Raw genomic sequence first — 14,266 nt, 5'->3', positions numbered from 1 at the left:
AGCAAAGATTTATGAGTGCAGAAGATATCTTACCAGTGCAGATTTAAATTGATACAATACTTTTTACTTCTCCCTAAAATTGAAACAACCATCCAATACCACCTGCAGCTATTATTGCTGCTTTGTGATAACCATTGGAGCTTTTGTCTGTGTGCCTGACCCTGTTTCCACCTTTCCAGGAGACCAATAACGCCAGCAGGAAATTGAAGATTTGGTTCATCTGGGCTTTGGCTTTGTAGCACCAGAAAACATGCCAAAAAGCCCCAAATTTGGGTCATTCCCAAATGAAATGAGACTACATTAAAAATAGACAACAGAGACAGTCATTTTAATTACCGCGTATTGCATATCTGAATTTTAAGGCAAGTCATGTTGCAAATGTCATCAATGGAGCATCCTATTATTCCAATATGAGCCCAACTTGAGTGCTAGTCCACTTCTGGAGTTAATTATTGGTTTAAAATAAACTAGACAGATATTTCTGTCTTTTAGGATTGTGCTTTGTTGAATGGGGGCGCTGTCCAACCCTGGTGGTCCTGAAATTGAGGGTTCAGCACTTGATGGGTTTCACCTTCCTGTGAACAGTTTGCATGTTCTCCTCTGGGCTACATGGGTTTTGTCCGGATATTTCGGTTTCCTCCACCATGCCAAAAAATATCCATGTTAGTTCTGGTTGATCACTCTAAATTTTCCCTAGACACTTTTGTCAGCGTGAGGATAGTCAGAACATTAATGAATGAATAAGTTTATAGGATCATTATTGCAGTGAGACAGTGAGAGTTATATTGAAAGGTGTCCCTAAGTGAACCTCTTTCATCAAAATTAGCTCTGCAGGCCTTGAAATGGATGAGTGGAATGCTCACAATGGGATGGCCTTGCATATTGATCTAGTTGAATCATTGATATAGTGCATACAATAGCAATCTATCAACACTTTTCAAGAAGATGCTGTTCACTTACTTCAATGAGTTTTCTCAACCGGAATCTCATTTTACAAGACGTTTTACCAAAGAAATGTCATCTTGATTTAAATCTGCTTTTTCATTCTAATGAAAACTGCCTCTACTCCTTGTCCTTGTGCGTGGCGCTAATGAGAATATACGGCTAGCAGTGTGGGAGAAATAATAAAACTTGTGTCCTTCAAGCGGCAAGGCAAAAACATTCAAATTAATTCACATAAAAGTGCGTGTAAGAAGTGTTCAGCCCCCGTGTCTTGCTGACCTTTATTACATTGCGTCCACCATCACTCACTGTCACCTTACTTCATTGTTTCCAGAATGTTGCTGTTGCTTGCCATGAGCTGTTGTTTTGTTTGTTTTTTTGAAGAATTGCTCAACTCACTGTATATTGCATGTTATATGTTATGTTGGCTTACTAGCAAAGTCAGCTGGGATAGGCTCCAGCACCCACTGCGACCCTTGTGAGGATGAGTGGTACAGAAAATGAATGAATGTTATGTTATATGTTATGTTGCATTGGGTTGTGTTGCATTGTATTACATTGTGTTATGTCATGTTACATTGTGTGACATTGTGTTATGTCATGTTGCATTGTGTGACATTGTGTTATGTCATGTTGCATTGTGTTACATTGTGTTTTTTTTGTGTTGCGTTACATCATGCCGGTACGAAACGTTACTATTCCCTGCGTTACACAACGTTATGTTATGATACACTATGTTATGATACACTATGTTATGATACATTTTATAATGCAATGTTAATGCTGTACTATGTTCCTTAGTTTATCTTGCATTCCTTGCCTGACTAGTATAGGTCGTGGATCGTACATGATTAGAATCCAAAAACATACTGTCAATCTGCATTGCTAGTGTATGTGTGTATATATATATGTGCATGTCCAGGAGGGTCTTCCATGATGACGCTGTCACCGCTGCTACTGGTGGCAGCTGTCTCCTTGTGTATCCCTATATGTGGTGACACCTCATCATCATTGTGCTACAACTCTCAGGACACATTGAGCCTGCCTAAGGTTACCCCATCCCCCAAAGAGAAAATATACCCCAGAGATACAAGTTCTTAATCATACGCCAAACCTGGGAGGTATAAACGCATGTGTGTTTGTCTTTTCAAAATGTGCATTTGTATTTTTGTTGGTATTTTGGGACAGCTAACAGATCAAAGAGGGATGAGGAGGAAAAGAAAATCATCCAGTTCTATGTCTTTATGATCTTACCCAAGGGCATGCTATAGTAAATACATCATGATAGACCCAATGCATACTTCTGTTATTTGGGGCAGGCTGTACTCTTCTTGACTTTTTGAGTAAACATCCTCACTGAGTGCTTTTTTTTTTTACAAAATTGAGCCAAAACAACATGGAATAACCTAAGGTTGATGGTCTAATATATTTAGGAATACAAACTAAATGTTGGACTTGTGGTTGGGATAGTTGTGAGCGTGGCGTGTTTAAATCTAGTCTAAGCCTTTCTGTGTGGAGTTTTCATTGTCTTTTTATGTTTGGCAATGGCTTTGTGATTCCATCTCGCATTCCCAAAAATGCATTTTGGGTGAATTGGCTGCAGATTATGAATGTGAATATAAATTTTTGCTAGTTCATATGAGCAAAATCAATGTATATATAGTGATTATAACTTTTTTTTTTTACCTGGTCTTATTGCTGTTTAGACGAACTCGGTCATGTCCTTAAATCTTGGAAAATATTGTTGCTATTCCACATGGAATAAACGGTCAGGAAAAGTATCTAACTGCCAAACCACAGGAAATTCCTTTGAAATGAACAAAAATATATATTTTAGTCACATATAGGCATGAATACGATTTTTAACTCCCAACTGCCATCTGATGAGAATAGTAGAACAAGGTAGCGATTCAGATTTTTCCCACATGAGTTTCCCCATTTAAATACAGAATAATATAAGACAATTCTAAAATAAAACAGTGTTATATTTGCAGGAGCGAGTTGTAGCCTTAGAGAAAAGAACTGGAGCTTTGCACACAAGGCCATCCATCACAGTGAGAGAGGGCTGTGAACCGTTACAGCCCGCAGCATGTCAATGTTTCCTTCCTGACTGGGTATGTCACTCTCCTTCCTGATGTCAGTGCATGCGATGCCTGTTTCATCACAGTTAACAGATGTTTTTGATGGAAGAATATACACCGACCTTACATTTTTGAGTTGTTGATGAACAATTGCTACTGACAGTTTCATTCCGATTTGATTGTACCGCAGTAGTGCCTCAGAAGTTATACATAAAACAAGTAGGCTGCAAGTAAAAGTACCCTCATTTCCATTCACCTTTAAATATCGAGAATTTATGGTTGACTTGCTTATGTTATGTACCCTATTGCGAGATTAATTGACGGGTGTGTGTCTCAGTGGATGAGTGATGAAATGAATTCTACATCTGAACCTCATTTTAAATTGTAAAGTAGCAATATGTCTACTTTAATATGTCTTGGGTAAGCTTCATTGAGTCCCACGTTTTCTCTCAAACTGGAGATTAAGAACAATGCAGTTTGCATGCTTTTAGGTTCAGCCACTAAACTCTTCACATTAGTGCTTCGGCACTATAGCTGATCGATCATCTTCCCTCCCTCTCTCCAAATGTGGTCTTGCCTTTGTTCAATCGCAACTGTCGGATTTAAATCAAGTGCAATTTATTTGTCTTACAAGTGCAGGAGACACATTGTTGCAACCCAACTTAATCAGGGTCGGAAAGAGCAGGCCTGAAAAGCAGATCGATATTTCATCCTACCTGTCATGGGTTTGAGGAGGAGAGTAAGGGTGGCAAACCTGAAAGATAGATTGCTCCAGCACGGGTTATATCGGATTTGGTCAATGAGCGTGATTATTGTCAAGTAGCTTTATTTATTTATTTATTTATTTTACGTCATTTTGTGTCTGTGCCGTGATGTAGGTTATCTGACATGCTTGATTCCATCAATGCGTAGTTTGTGATGCATGAGTGTGTTTGGCTTCCCCCAGGGAAAAGCAATAAAGCTGAGGTAACATTGATCTTAGCTTTGCCACTGTGTAATAGGCATGCAGTAAGAAACACTGGTAATTTCCAACTCCACACCTGTGGATAACACCAAGAGCAAAGTAGCGAAGGAGCTGACAGCAAATTGCAGTTTTTAACTATATTGGCTTGACTGTTTTTTTCTTTTTTTGGGCAGTGTGTTGAGAAAAAACATTTCCAAGATGTTCTCAAACATCTGTTGTATGCCGTTGATAGTGGAGTGGTGCTTTAAGTGTCAAAAGCACTCAAGAGTACAAAGTAGTCGTCACTTGAGGTGCTTGTCAAGTCATGTTAAAAGACGTCTATCCAAATGAAGGCTATATACGTGGAAAACATGATCAAATCCAGCATCCTTCTGTGAATTTTTTTTCCCCGAGGGTCTCCAACTACCAGCCTGAACATTAAAATCTTTATACAAAACAGTCGTATGATACAACTAACTGAAAAAACTATAAGAATCTCAAGAAATATTACACAGTCTAATCATACGGTATACTTTTGTCAGTTGGTAAGTTCATAGTAGATATCTGTTTTCTTCAACTTTGGATGTTGCATGACTATTATTTTTAATACTGTTATTCTTTAAAATGCCAATTCTTACAATTGCCATCATGCATGTTTAAAAATGGTCATGCCTCTGTTAACACATATACTAGAAGACCATTCAGAAGGACTCACACAGAGTTGGTTCAGTTTGTTGGGTTTCTTGTGAATTGCATGCATGGCATTTTCCATGAGCCGGCTCGCCTCATTTGTGTTGTTCAATGAGCATGGTTATTGCCAAGTAGCTGGAATTGTTACTTCGTTTTGTGTCTCTGTGTGATGTCGGCAAGGGTACCATTGCTATCATGAATGGTTCAAAAAACGGTCATGCTACTACTATATGTATGTTAACACACAGTTGACCTCTCAGAAGCACTCACAGAGTTGATTCAGTTGTGTTTGCTGTGAATTGCATGCATGGCATATTCCACTAGACTGCTCGCCTCATTTGTGTTGGACTGCTAATTAGTCAAGCAAGTGGGAAGCCATTAAGGGACATAACGTCTGTTCTCAACTGAAATAAGTGCACTAGTTCACGGATGGCATTGGAATATAGAGTTCAATATAATTATGGTACTTTAAAGACCCAAATGTAATGAAAAAAGAACTTGACATTGTGAAAGCAGAATACCACTTTGTATTGATGCAAAATAAACAGTTAGATTAGAGCAGATGATTACGTCAGTTCACTTAGATGATGTTGTCTTCTTGTATTACATGTTGGACCCACAAAAAAAAGGAGATAACGTTTGCTTACACCAATCTTTTGTTGGCTGATTGTGTGACCACCTGCCGTTACATTTTAGAGGCAACAATGTTGGGTCATGTAATCAGACATGTTTTTTTATGCCCTAGTTCAAGTAGTATTGAACTAAACCCAGGTGGATTTTAAAATTGCCCCATTTTACAAACACCAGATCAAGAGCAGCTGTGAAAGTAACTCAATATTTGAGGAAGTGATAATATAACCTCCCTTCATCAGGGATGGGCTATTAGACACTTGGAAATGTAGCTGGAGGGGAATTTAATCTTTCAGAGATTGTTCTTCAGCTATCATCTAACTCACTTTGGGGGGATTCGAGTGACGTATGGTTGGGAATGAAGCCTCTGAATTAAATTTCATCAGAACTTGTTATTTCCAGGCAGGAGTGGTGGATGCTGGGATACTAAGAGTGGGACTTCTAATTAATGGCTTCATCTCTACAATAGACATCCATCATTGTCATGTGTCTTGGTGTGGATATCATTTAGTATGAAACAATTTGCCCTGACAACCCTAAAACTGAAATTGGGACTGGATAGAAGGCAAGTGATTCACTGTGGTGACCTCTAACGGAAAATCTGAAAGGAGGAGAAACTAGGAGGAGAAACAGGCCAATCTCATATATGTCATTAGATAAAATTATCTTAATCTGTTGAGCAAAAAATGGTCATTTGTATCAAAATCTTACTTGCAGGAGCAGTTGAATAAATCGTGCTAGGGACAAAAATCTCCAAAGCAGGCACTCTAGTTGAGCTAAAAAGACAAGATACTTGCAGAGGCTCACTAGGAAGAAAGCAGGATGCAGAGGCAGTAAATTGAGCTGTTGGTCTTCCTTTTTACATAAGGAGCAAGAGGCAGAGGCTGTGCTTGTGCTTGCCTAAAATGGGTCACATACACAGCACTGCATTTGACAGCCCTATTAATCATGGAAGGGGTGCCGTTGGTGCCATTGGCTTTGCTCAGCAGGTGATTTGTCCCTTTGGATACGAGTAGGGAGACACCCCATCCCCCATGTGTTCTCTCGCTGTGTCCCTTGGTCGTCCCGATGCTGAAATGGGTTCTGCTCATGTGCCCTCCATGGAACAAAATTCCCAACCTTCTTACTTTTAATGCTTCGTCGCCTCAAATTCTTTCCGTTTTCTCCACTTGCTGTTCTTGGAATATTTACCTTTATAAACCTGTACTCTTTTCTGCTATTCAAAAAAGCCCCCCACCCCCAGAAAGTCTAAAAACATTTGCGATTCTGAGAACTTGAACTAAAGGTGTGAAAACACCCGCAGATACGTTGAGACCGTGTAATATAATATCGACCCATAGAGCTTTTAAGAGTAGTCAAATCAATACTAACGGGATCTAGAGGCATTCAGCAAATTTAATTTTGTCAAAAATTGAATAGGTGATGGTCATGGAATAAGTGGTGAATGGGATGAGAGACATTGCCATGGAGGAGTGCAGTCTCAACTAAACTATCATTACCAATTGCAATTGCATGTACTGTTCTAGTCTTTGTTTTTCTTAGTTATTTGCTTTCAGGGTTTTTTTTATTTGTGTATTGAGAGTTTGTTACTTAAAGTGAAGCAAAAGTGAAAATGTGACTTTGTATTTGACTTGGGAAACAGTATTCGATCCCAGAGAAAAGAGGCTCTAATTGACTAGACTCCTTGTTGTCTCAAGCTTATTAGCTATGTTGGTGTAAAATATCCTTTTCCCAGTCCAATAATAATGCAAAAACAGTCAAACATTCCATTGACCGACTACAGTTTTTCTGCACATTACATTAGCACCAGGGGAGAAGAACACAAATTGGATATACCTTCACACACTGAGACTTCTGCAGCAATCTAGTCAATGTTTTCTGTACTAACTGGCCAAAAAGGCACCCTTGTGCATTCTTTTAAACTATTTATAGCTGACCGTGACACTAACGACGCCAGTTAACAGCATCCATGTTTCTATCTGCCCTTTTAGCTCCATTCGCTTTTGCTGTTTTTGTCACGATCTAACTTTGCCTTTGCTATGTTCTTTCTCCAAAAGCACATAGAAGCAAACAGCAAATAGGAATACCATGAAGCTACACTGCATTCAACCTATGTCATAGATCATTGCTACTACAAGAAATGGGCATTAGATTATATTTCTTCCATTGACAACATGTGTAATAGTGGGTCAATGTAGAGTTTTTAGGATTTTTTTTTTATGGAATGAGAAAATCTATCTGACCTTTGCTGTTTTGTAAATAGTGGCACCTTGATTAGAATATTTAAGTTACAATTGAAGGTCTTTGTGGATGTATACATCATCTTCCAGTGCCTTATTGTATTTTCCTTTGAGAGAAAATCATTGGGAAGAATCTGCAGTAAATTAGTGCACTCCACAATTATTCAAGTAGATGACATAAATACTGCTTTTCATAAAATCAGTTATATTTCTAATTAAACATCAATGTATCATGATCAAGATTTCTTAAATCTTTCATGCAATAACTATTGTACTTTGTGTTGTTGTTATCTTTTCAAGAAAAGAGATTAACCATTTTTTTTTTGCTACAACTGGTTGGACTCTTAAAGCATTAAAATCAAATAAGATTAAAGTCAGACTAGGACAGTAAGCTTAATTTCAATACATTAAGTCTATTGGATATGTGTCTGTTTGGATGTGCTTAAAATTGTCTTTCTGTGCTCACAAAGCTGTGATGTTTGAGATATTTGCAGAATCGCAGCGGGGTAAGATGACACCATTATTTGCAAAAGTAAAATAAATGTACTCCCGCAGTTCTTTGCCTAGTTTTTTAGTTTTTTATTTTATTTTGGATTCTCTCTTTGAACATCTCTCTTGCCATGTAGCGACGTACTCTTTGAATGATCACGTTCCTTGGCATGAGAGTGCTGTGTAATTAAGTCGGGGGGGGTGGTTTTTTTTTTGCTGTGCTATTGCAACGTGCCTCTTTGCCAGCATCCTTCTGTGGAGGATTACTGCCATCTTCTGGGCAAAAGCAGGAACCCGAAGAACAGTGCACACATTTATTTGCACTGTATGTCCATATTCTATTGTAGTATATTTTCCATATAATTTGCAAATCATTTGATAATTAGCTTGTGAGTTTTTTTTCATGTAAAACACAGATATTGTCTGGCTGACCTCAAACTTTCCAACAAATAAAACTGTCTTGCATTAAATATTTAAATCAATTGAGAAATGTACTTGAACTTAGATGTGTCTTTCAGCACCATTGTACTCACACTTTTCAATGTTTTTTGTATGTTTTTCTGAAGTCATTCACAGTGATTTACAGCGCTGGGTATGAAGACGGCCTAAACTGGGATGGCTGGAATTGAACGTTGATGTTTTAGGGCCATTCAGCACCTTTTCGTCCTAATTTGGAGCTTTTAAGGTGTTTTCTGTTGTTATTTTTCCATTAAATCTTACGTTTGTGCACTGGCACTCCTTTTCTTTTTTTCAGCCGATGCTGAATGTAACATAAGACAAAAATACTTCCACACCAACGCACACAAACATAGGGTTTGAATGCACAGACAGGGGTTGATGACAATAACAAACACTTGTCACACAAGGAAAAGAGAGCCAGAAAATACACAGCAAGTGGCAATCATGAACAATCACCGGATAGGACACATTCCGATTGCCTGAGAATTAGGATGTATTTCAGCTCTGAAGCAATTATTGCAATGCAACAACTCCAACCTTGGAAACAAAGCAGTTATAAGGGGGTGTGGTTGTGTACAAAAGTTCTGCAGAAACTGTTGCTAGGGAACACTTGTAGCATCTTATTTATCATTTTGAAATTCTACAACAAACTGAAATGTCAAAGGCAGCCACTAAGGAGCTTAAAGAATGTCGTCAGTGTTTCTATTTAAGCATCCTCCCATCAAAATGATTCCCATAGAGAATCAATGCAAGGCTTTTTTGGGGGGGCAAACACAATGCTGAATGGCATTTCTTTTACCTTTCACAGTATTCCAGCAGGATTGTTTATAGTTCCTGTTCTGTCACATTTAAAGCTACTAACCTTTCTCTCTACATCATTTATCAATCTGCTCCCCAACTCCCTTTCCTCTTTTCTAATTCAAAGCCATCTGGTCCACCTGGGTACTCATCCACCCTGATATTTGATTACCAAATGTCGCTGGTGACTTTCAACCAAAGTGCCCCGACTATGTTGTAATTCAAACAGAGAAAAAAAAACAATAGAGACGGATTTGCATATTATCATAAAGCCATAAAGGTGGAACTGTTTGTGTATTTGTCCATAACATCTAACCATATCTATTCATAATACATAATCACAGTGCCCCACATGCACTTTAAGTCACAATGAATGAACATGCTTTGATGTAATATAGTCAAAGAACAAAGCCTTCTTCAAAACACAAATCCAATTGGATCCACATTTTGCTAAATAAAACAGGAAGAAAAACAACATACCTACTCATAGAGGTTCTTGTAATATTTTATAACACAATAAAAGTGGAAAAAGACACATGGATTCCCTGTTTTGTGGTTTACTATATAACAATGGCCTTGAAATATCAGATTTTACAGCAAGTATGTCTCGTAATACCAGTACTGTATGACACACAGTAAATATAAGATTTTCCTTCTTTGAGTGCAAGCATGAAATTGATTTTTTGTAAAGAACTCAATACAACGTGCTTCTTTCTTGCAACGACAGTAAATGGGCACCTTTACCACTGGCCAATATCAATATTGACAGAGGGGGGGGATGTCTTTGGGCCCAGTACTGCTGCATCTACGGTAACCTTCTTTTTTTTTTTTAGTAAATACAGTTCCTGCTTTGTGTTTGAACCCACTTCGTCTACAACACTGCAACTTCTTAATCCGACAGGTATGTATTGCACCGTTTGTTAAAGCAGACTTGGGAGGACTTAAAATTTTAAAAAGATTGTTTTGAAATAATGCTATAGATATGAGTAAAAATTATTGTACAATACACTGATAACATAATTTTTCCAGGGTTTAGATTGTGTGAAAAATGGCATTGCTGCTTCGACTATATCTCACTTGTACTGCTCTTCTAATATGTTGTAAGTATTACACAGGTGGCATTTCTGTAGCATTTATACTATTCTGACAGTTTTGCAAATAGATTGTGGCACATCTTATACAAACAAACCTACCAATTGCATGGACACTAATAATCTGTAGTTTAGAAACAACGGAGAGAAAGCTCCCTGTGAACTAAGCTCTGTTAAGGCCCATGTAAACACAAGCCTTGAGGGAGTTTGAATCTTTTGCTAGAATGACTGTGCCAGAGTGCCATTGGGGTAGACGTTTAAAGCATGATTGAATGCTTAATGCATCATTAAATCATTGCATCTAACCACAAAGCTTAAGGCACTGGCCAACTCCGGTTCGGCAACGTGACATGAAATTGAGACTTGTTAAGAGATGAAATGAGTCATGCCACACTGTGGACACAATTGTGCCTTGCAGTAGCATCTCATTAAATGTTGGCTGAAGTCCAAGTGGGGTTAATTGGAATGTTTTCTCCAAAATAAAGGGGAAAAATTAAATGGCGCTGGTGTTGGGAATAAGTACAGATAATAATAATAGTTTAGGTAGTTATGCTGTGTGTTTTCAAATAATCTAAGATATCAAAATGATCAACTGGGATAAGAGGAAGTTTTAATTGAAAATTAATGTACAAAAAGCATACTATAGTAGTCATTCAAAAAACGCTTGCTACAATGTTAAAAGTGTTTTTGGGTGATCTCTGTGGCTTCTAATGAACATCACTTAAGGCATCTTGACCAACTCCTAATTGATCAATGGATTGATTAAGGGTAACCCCTAAAGTGGGAGTTTATCGACCCATATTGTCACTGAAACATCCACCTCACAAATCATTATTTAGAAGCAATATCCCTGCAAGTCTAAAGATTTCTCCACAAAATGCGACTCTTTCCCATTACAGTCATTAAAAATGGGTTGGCTTTGCCACAGCCAGCCCATTTTCCAACTCGCTGGCAGCCATTAAAACTTCTGGAGATAAGCAGCTTCCTTCAATCACAGGGTCTCTTGTGGGTTCTTTGTACAGGCCAGCGCCATTGAAATACTTTCCATGGCACTGGGGTTAGTGGAGTTAATGAAGAGCAAAGACGCGTGTCTGAGCTGGGTAATTAGTATATGTCAGACTGAAGACACTATGAATAACTAAATTACTGCTCAGTTGGTACGTGTGGATGCAGTTCTTCAACAAGTAGGTGAAGGAACTGCAGGAAAATACTTAATATGGAAAGAAAGAACTATTTCATTAGTATTCTAAAATGTAATTTGCATTGTGTTTTTCTTTGTTTCATTAAAAGCCATTAGTAAGTTACTACAAACTGTTCTATTAAACTTACTTTGATAACTTTGCAAAGGAATCTAAAGCTTTGCTTCAGATATCGATCACTGGCTTTAGTGAGCTTTAAAGAATAGCTATTACGGTCTGATTCTTTTCTTATCAAGAAAGCTATGTTGATTTGGCATACAAATGAAATCCCAGCCCAAGTTGGTATTCTGAATTGCTTTCTTAACCCTGATAACTCCAACTTTGCCTTTCATATCACTAGGCGTCCTTTTGAGTTGCTCTTCAGAGCTTGACAAGAGGAAACGTGGAATAATTCAAAGGCCTGCCAAAAACACTAACAGTGCCATTAAGGTGATGAGAAATGACGCTAAAGCAGATGACAGGAGACCTGAAGCTGTCACACCAATGAGGAAGGTCAAAAAGAGGGGAAATAGGAGAAGAACAAATGACACCGCCTGCACCGGCCTAGGAGGCATCTGCCAGCACAACCGATTCGTCTGCCAAGGTCGATACATGAGGGAAAAGTGTTCAGAGCCAGAAACCAGGCTTTGTTGTACGCCAGGTAGGGATGGTTACACATGAATGCAGCGCAGTGCAGCAAAGGTGAATAAAGATAGTCCCACTGCATGGCATTCCCGTTTGTCCTTTTACATCACAGTCATTCATGAGTGGCTTTGCCAATTATGAGTATGAATGAGTGTGTGGCTGGATAAATGGAGGAATATGTTTAAATGACAAATGCTCTCATTTATGTGTCATCTCCAAAGTTCCTGGAATATCTAGTACTTGTCATTGACTGCCATTTCATCACACTCAACTGGATTTAAAATGTATTATGTAATTTATAAAAAGTAAAGAGTTTGATGAATCTGTATAGTAAAGTAGGTTTTTTTCTGGACTCTATCCATAGTAAAACCTTGGAGTGTCCTGTGCATGGGTCACTACAACAACAGAGTGAGGAGTTGTGATTTACATGGCTGTGGAGCTTTCAACTCCAGAGGGTGAATGGAATTTTCAAACTTCATTGATTTCTCATGCTGAAGTTACAGTGTGATCAACTTTCTGAAACGATCCTAAAGCACCTCTTGTTCATGATGGGAATTGAGACTCACGAGGTACTTTGTCAAGACAAGAGTGCCATATCACAGAAACTAAAAAAAGGCAATTGCAAGGCGTCTTTGGATATATGTACTATTTCACAGAGTCTAACTGTCATTTTTCTATAGTCTCAGTGAGGCTGGTGCACCCTGGGGACATAAAAGTATGGATAATCAAGTTTCAAACTTCATTTACGTTGTTATATTAGACAACTTCGAACCAGAAAAAGCCAACTATGTCCGCTTTACTACTAAGTACTTTGTATTTGGTTAACAAAATTACATATATGACTGCTTGTAATAATGATTTTTATTATCTTTTTTCGGTCTTCTTTTTTATTTGGTATTTGAGGGGCCTGAATAGGACAGTGGACTTGGTGTGTGATGATTACGGTACAGTCAATGCTCCATTCCAAGGCTCTCTGTCTGGACCAGTAAGTCAGAAAGATCATGGCGGTTTCCTGTATGATGGTGTCAAACTTTTCAATAACGGTAAGAATGACTAAATGCTTAGCTTTTAACTCAAAAGTGGGAGCAGTGGGGTTCAGTAAACATATCATGTCTGTCTCACTTTACTACAAAATAAAATGACTAATCTGCCGCCAGACAACACAGGAGGCATCTGTGCTCTTAGGGGTGAACACACACGTGCACACACACACAAGAACAAACAGGTCTAGAGCATATGTGTACCTTAATAGCATCCTGAGGGAACATCATAAGGGCCAGGGCCTCTTATTAGCTTTAACATTATCACAAAAGCGAGTATGTCTGGTCAATTTCTTTCATCTACGGCTAAAGTGAAGACAAGATTAAACATCACAGAGAGTCATTACCTCATCTTCACACTACTATTAATCCTGGAATGCATCACAGTCGGTGAAAGTGATGGGCTTCAATTAATTCTATAATGTTTGGATCTGTGATGAAGTGTTGGTGAGCCATTTGGGATTATAAAATGTCTGGAGGATGATGGTTTTGTGTAATCATCTCGACATGTTCATTGTAACTGATAAGATCATCATATTTTGTCCCTGTTTAATACACACACTGACAATGATATTCAAGTCTCATTCGGTGAAATGGGCTCAAAGGAATATTTCTCTCTTTTTTCTCTCCCAGTTCACTGTGTACAGATCTTTAACATTCGACCTTTTCGTTACACCGGCACAGTGGCTCTGGGGGATCCACTGGGTTACGTGCTGCCCCTGCAGGAGCGCTTTGCCGGCATCACTTCCCACCTCAAGCTACAGATGTGTGATGGTTCTGACCCTTCACCCTTCATCTGAATCCCTTATTCACCCCGTCTCAAATATAACACTTAAGAATGCATTATAATATCGCAATTGTGATAAATCAATCCGTTTTTTTCCATTTTTATTGACATTAAATATGTACTTGTGCAACTGCTATTATATATAAGTTTGTATTTCTCCCATGTGCATTCTATTCTTATTTACTTGGCAATCCTATTAAATTCAATATGGAATAACCCTATTTAATGTATATCACGGTATTACTGAAATTAT

General features: G+C 38.3%; 1 protein-coding gene across 1 annotated transcript; it reads left to right on the top strand.

The window, feature by feature from the left end:
• The first annotated feature begins 9,866 nt into the window (after positions 1–9,866).
• LOC144212864 (leukocyte cell-derived chemotaxin-2) lies at positions 9,867–14,101 on the top strand. Its single transcript, XM_077741037.1, has 6 exons — positions 9,867–10,173; positions 10,302–10,372; positions 11,903–12,202; positions 12,551–12,641; positions 13,090–13,229; positions 13,860–14,101. The coding sequence occupies exons 2-6, from the start codon at positions 10,321–10,323 to the stop codon at positions 14,024–14,026; spliced, it is 750 nt and encodes a 249-aa protein (XP_077597163.1). The 5' UTR covers positions 9,867–10,173; positions 10,302–10,320; the 3' UTR covers positions 14,027–14,101.
• The last annotated feature ends 165 nt before the right edge of the window (positions 14,102–14,266 follow it).

The sequence above is a fragment of the Stigmatopora nigra genome, chromosome 19, assembly GCF_051989575.1.
Source record: "Stigmatopora nigra isolate UIUO_SnigA chromosome 19, RoL_Snig_1.1, whole genome shotgun sequence".
Taxonomy (NCBI): domain Eukaryota; kingdom Metazoa; phylum Chordata; class Actinopteri; order Syngnathiformes; family Syngnathidae; genus Stigmatopora; species Stigmatopora nigra.
Note: the sequence above shows the minus strand (reverse complement) of the source record. Positions and strands in the feature narration are given on the sequence as shown.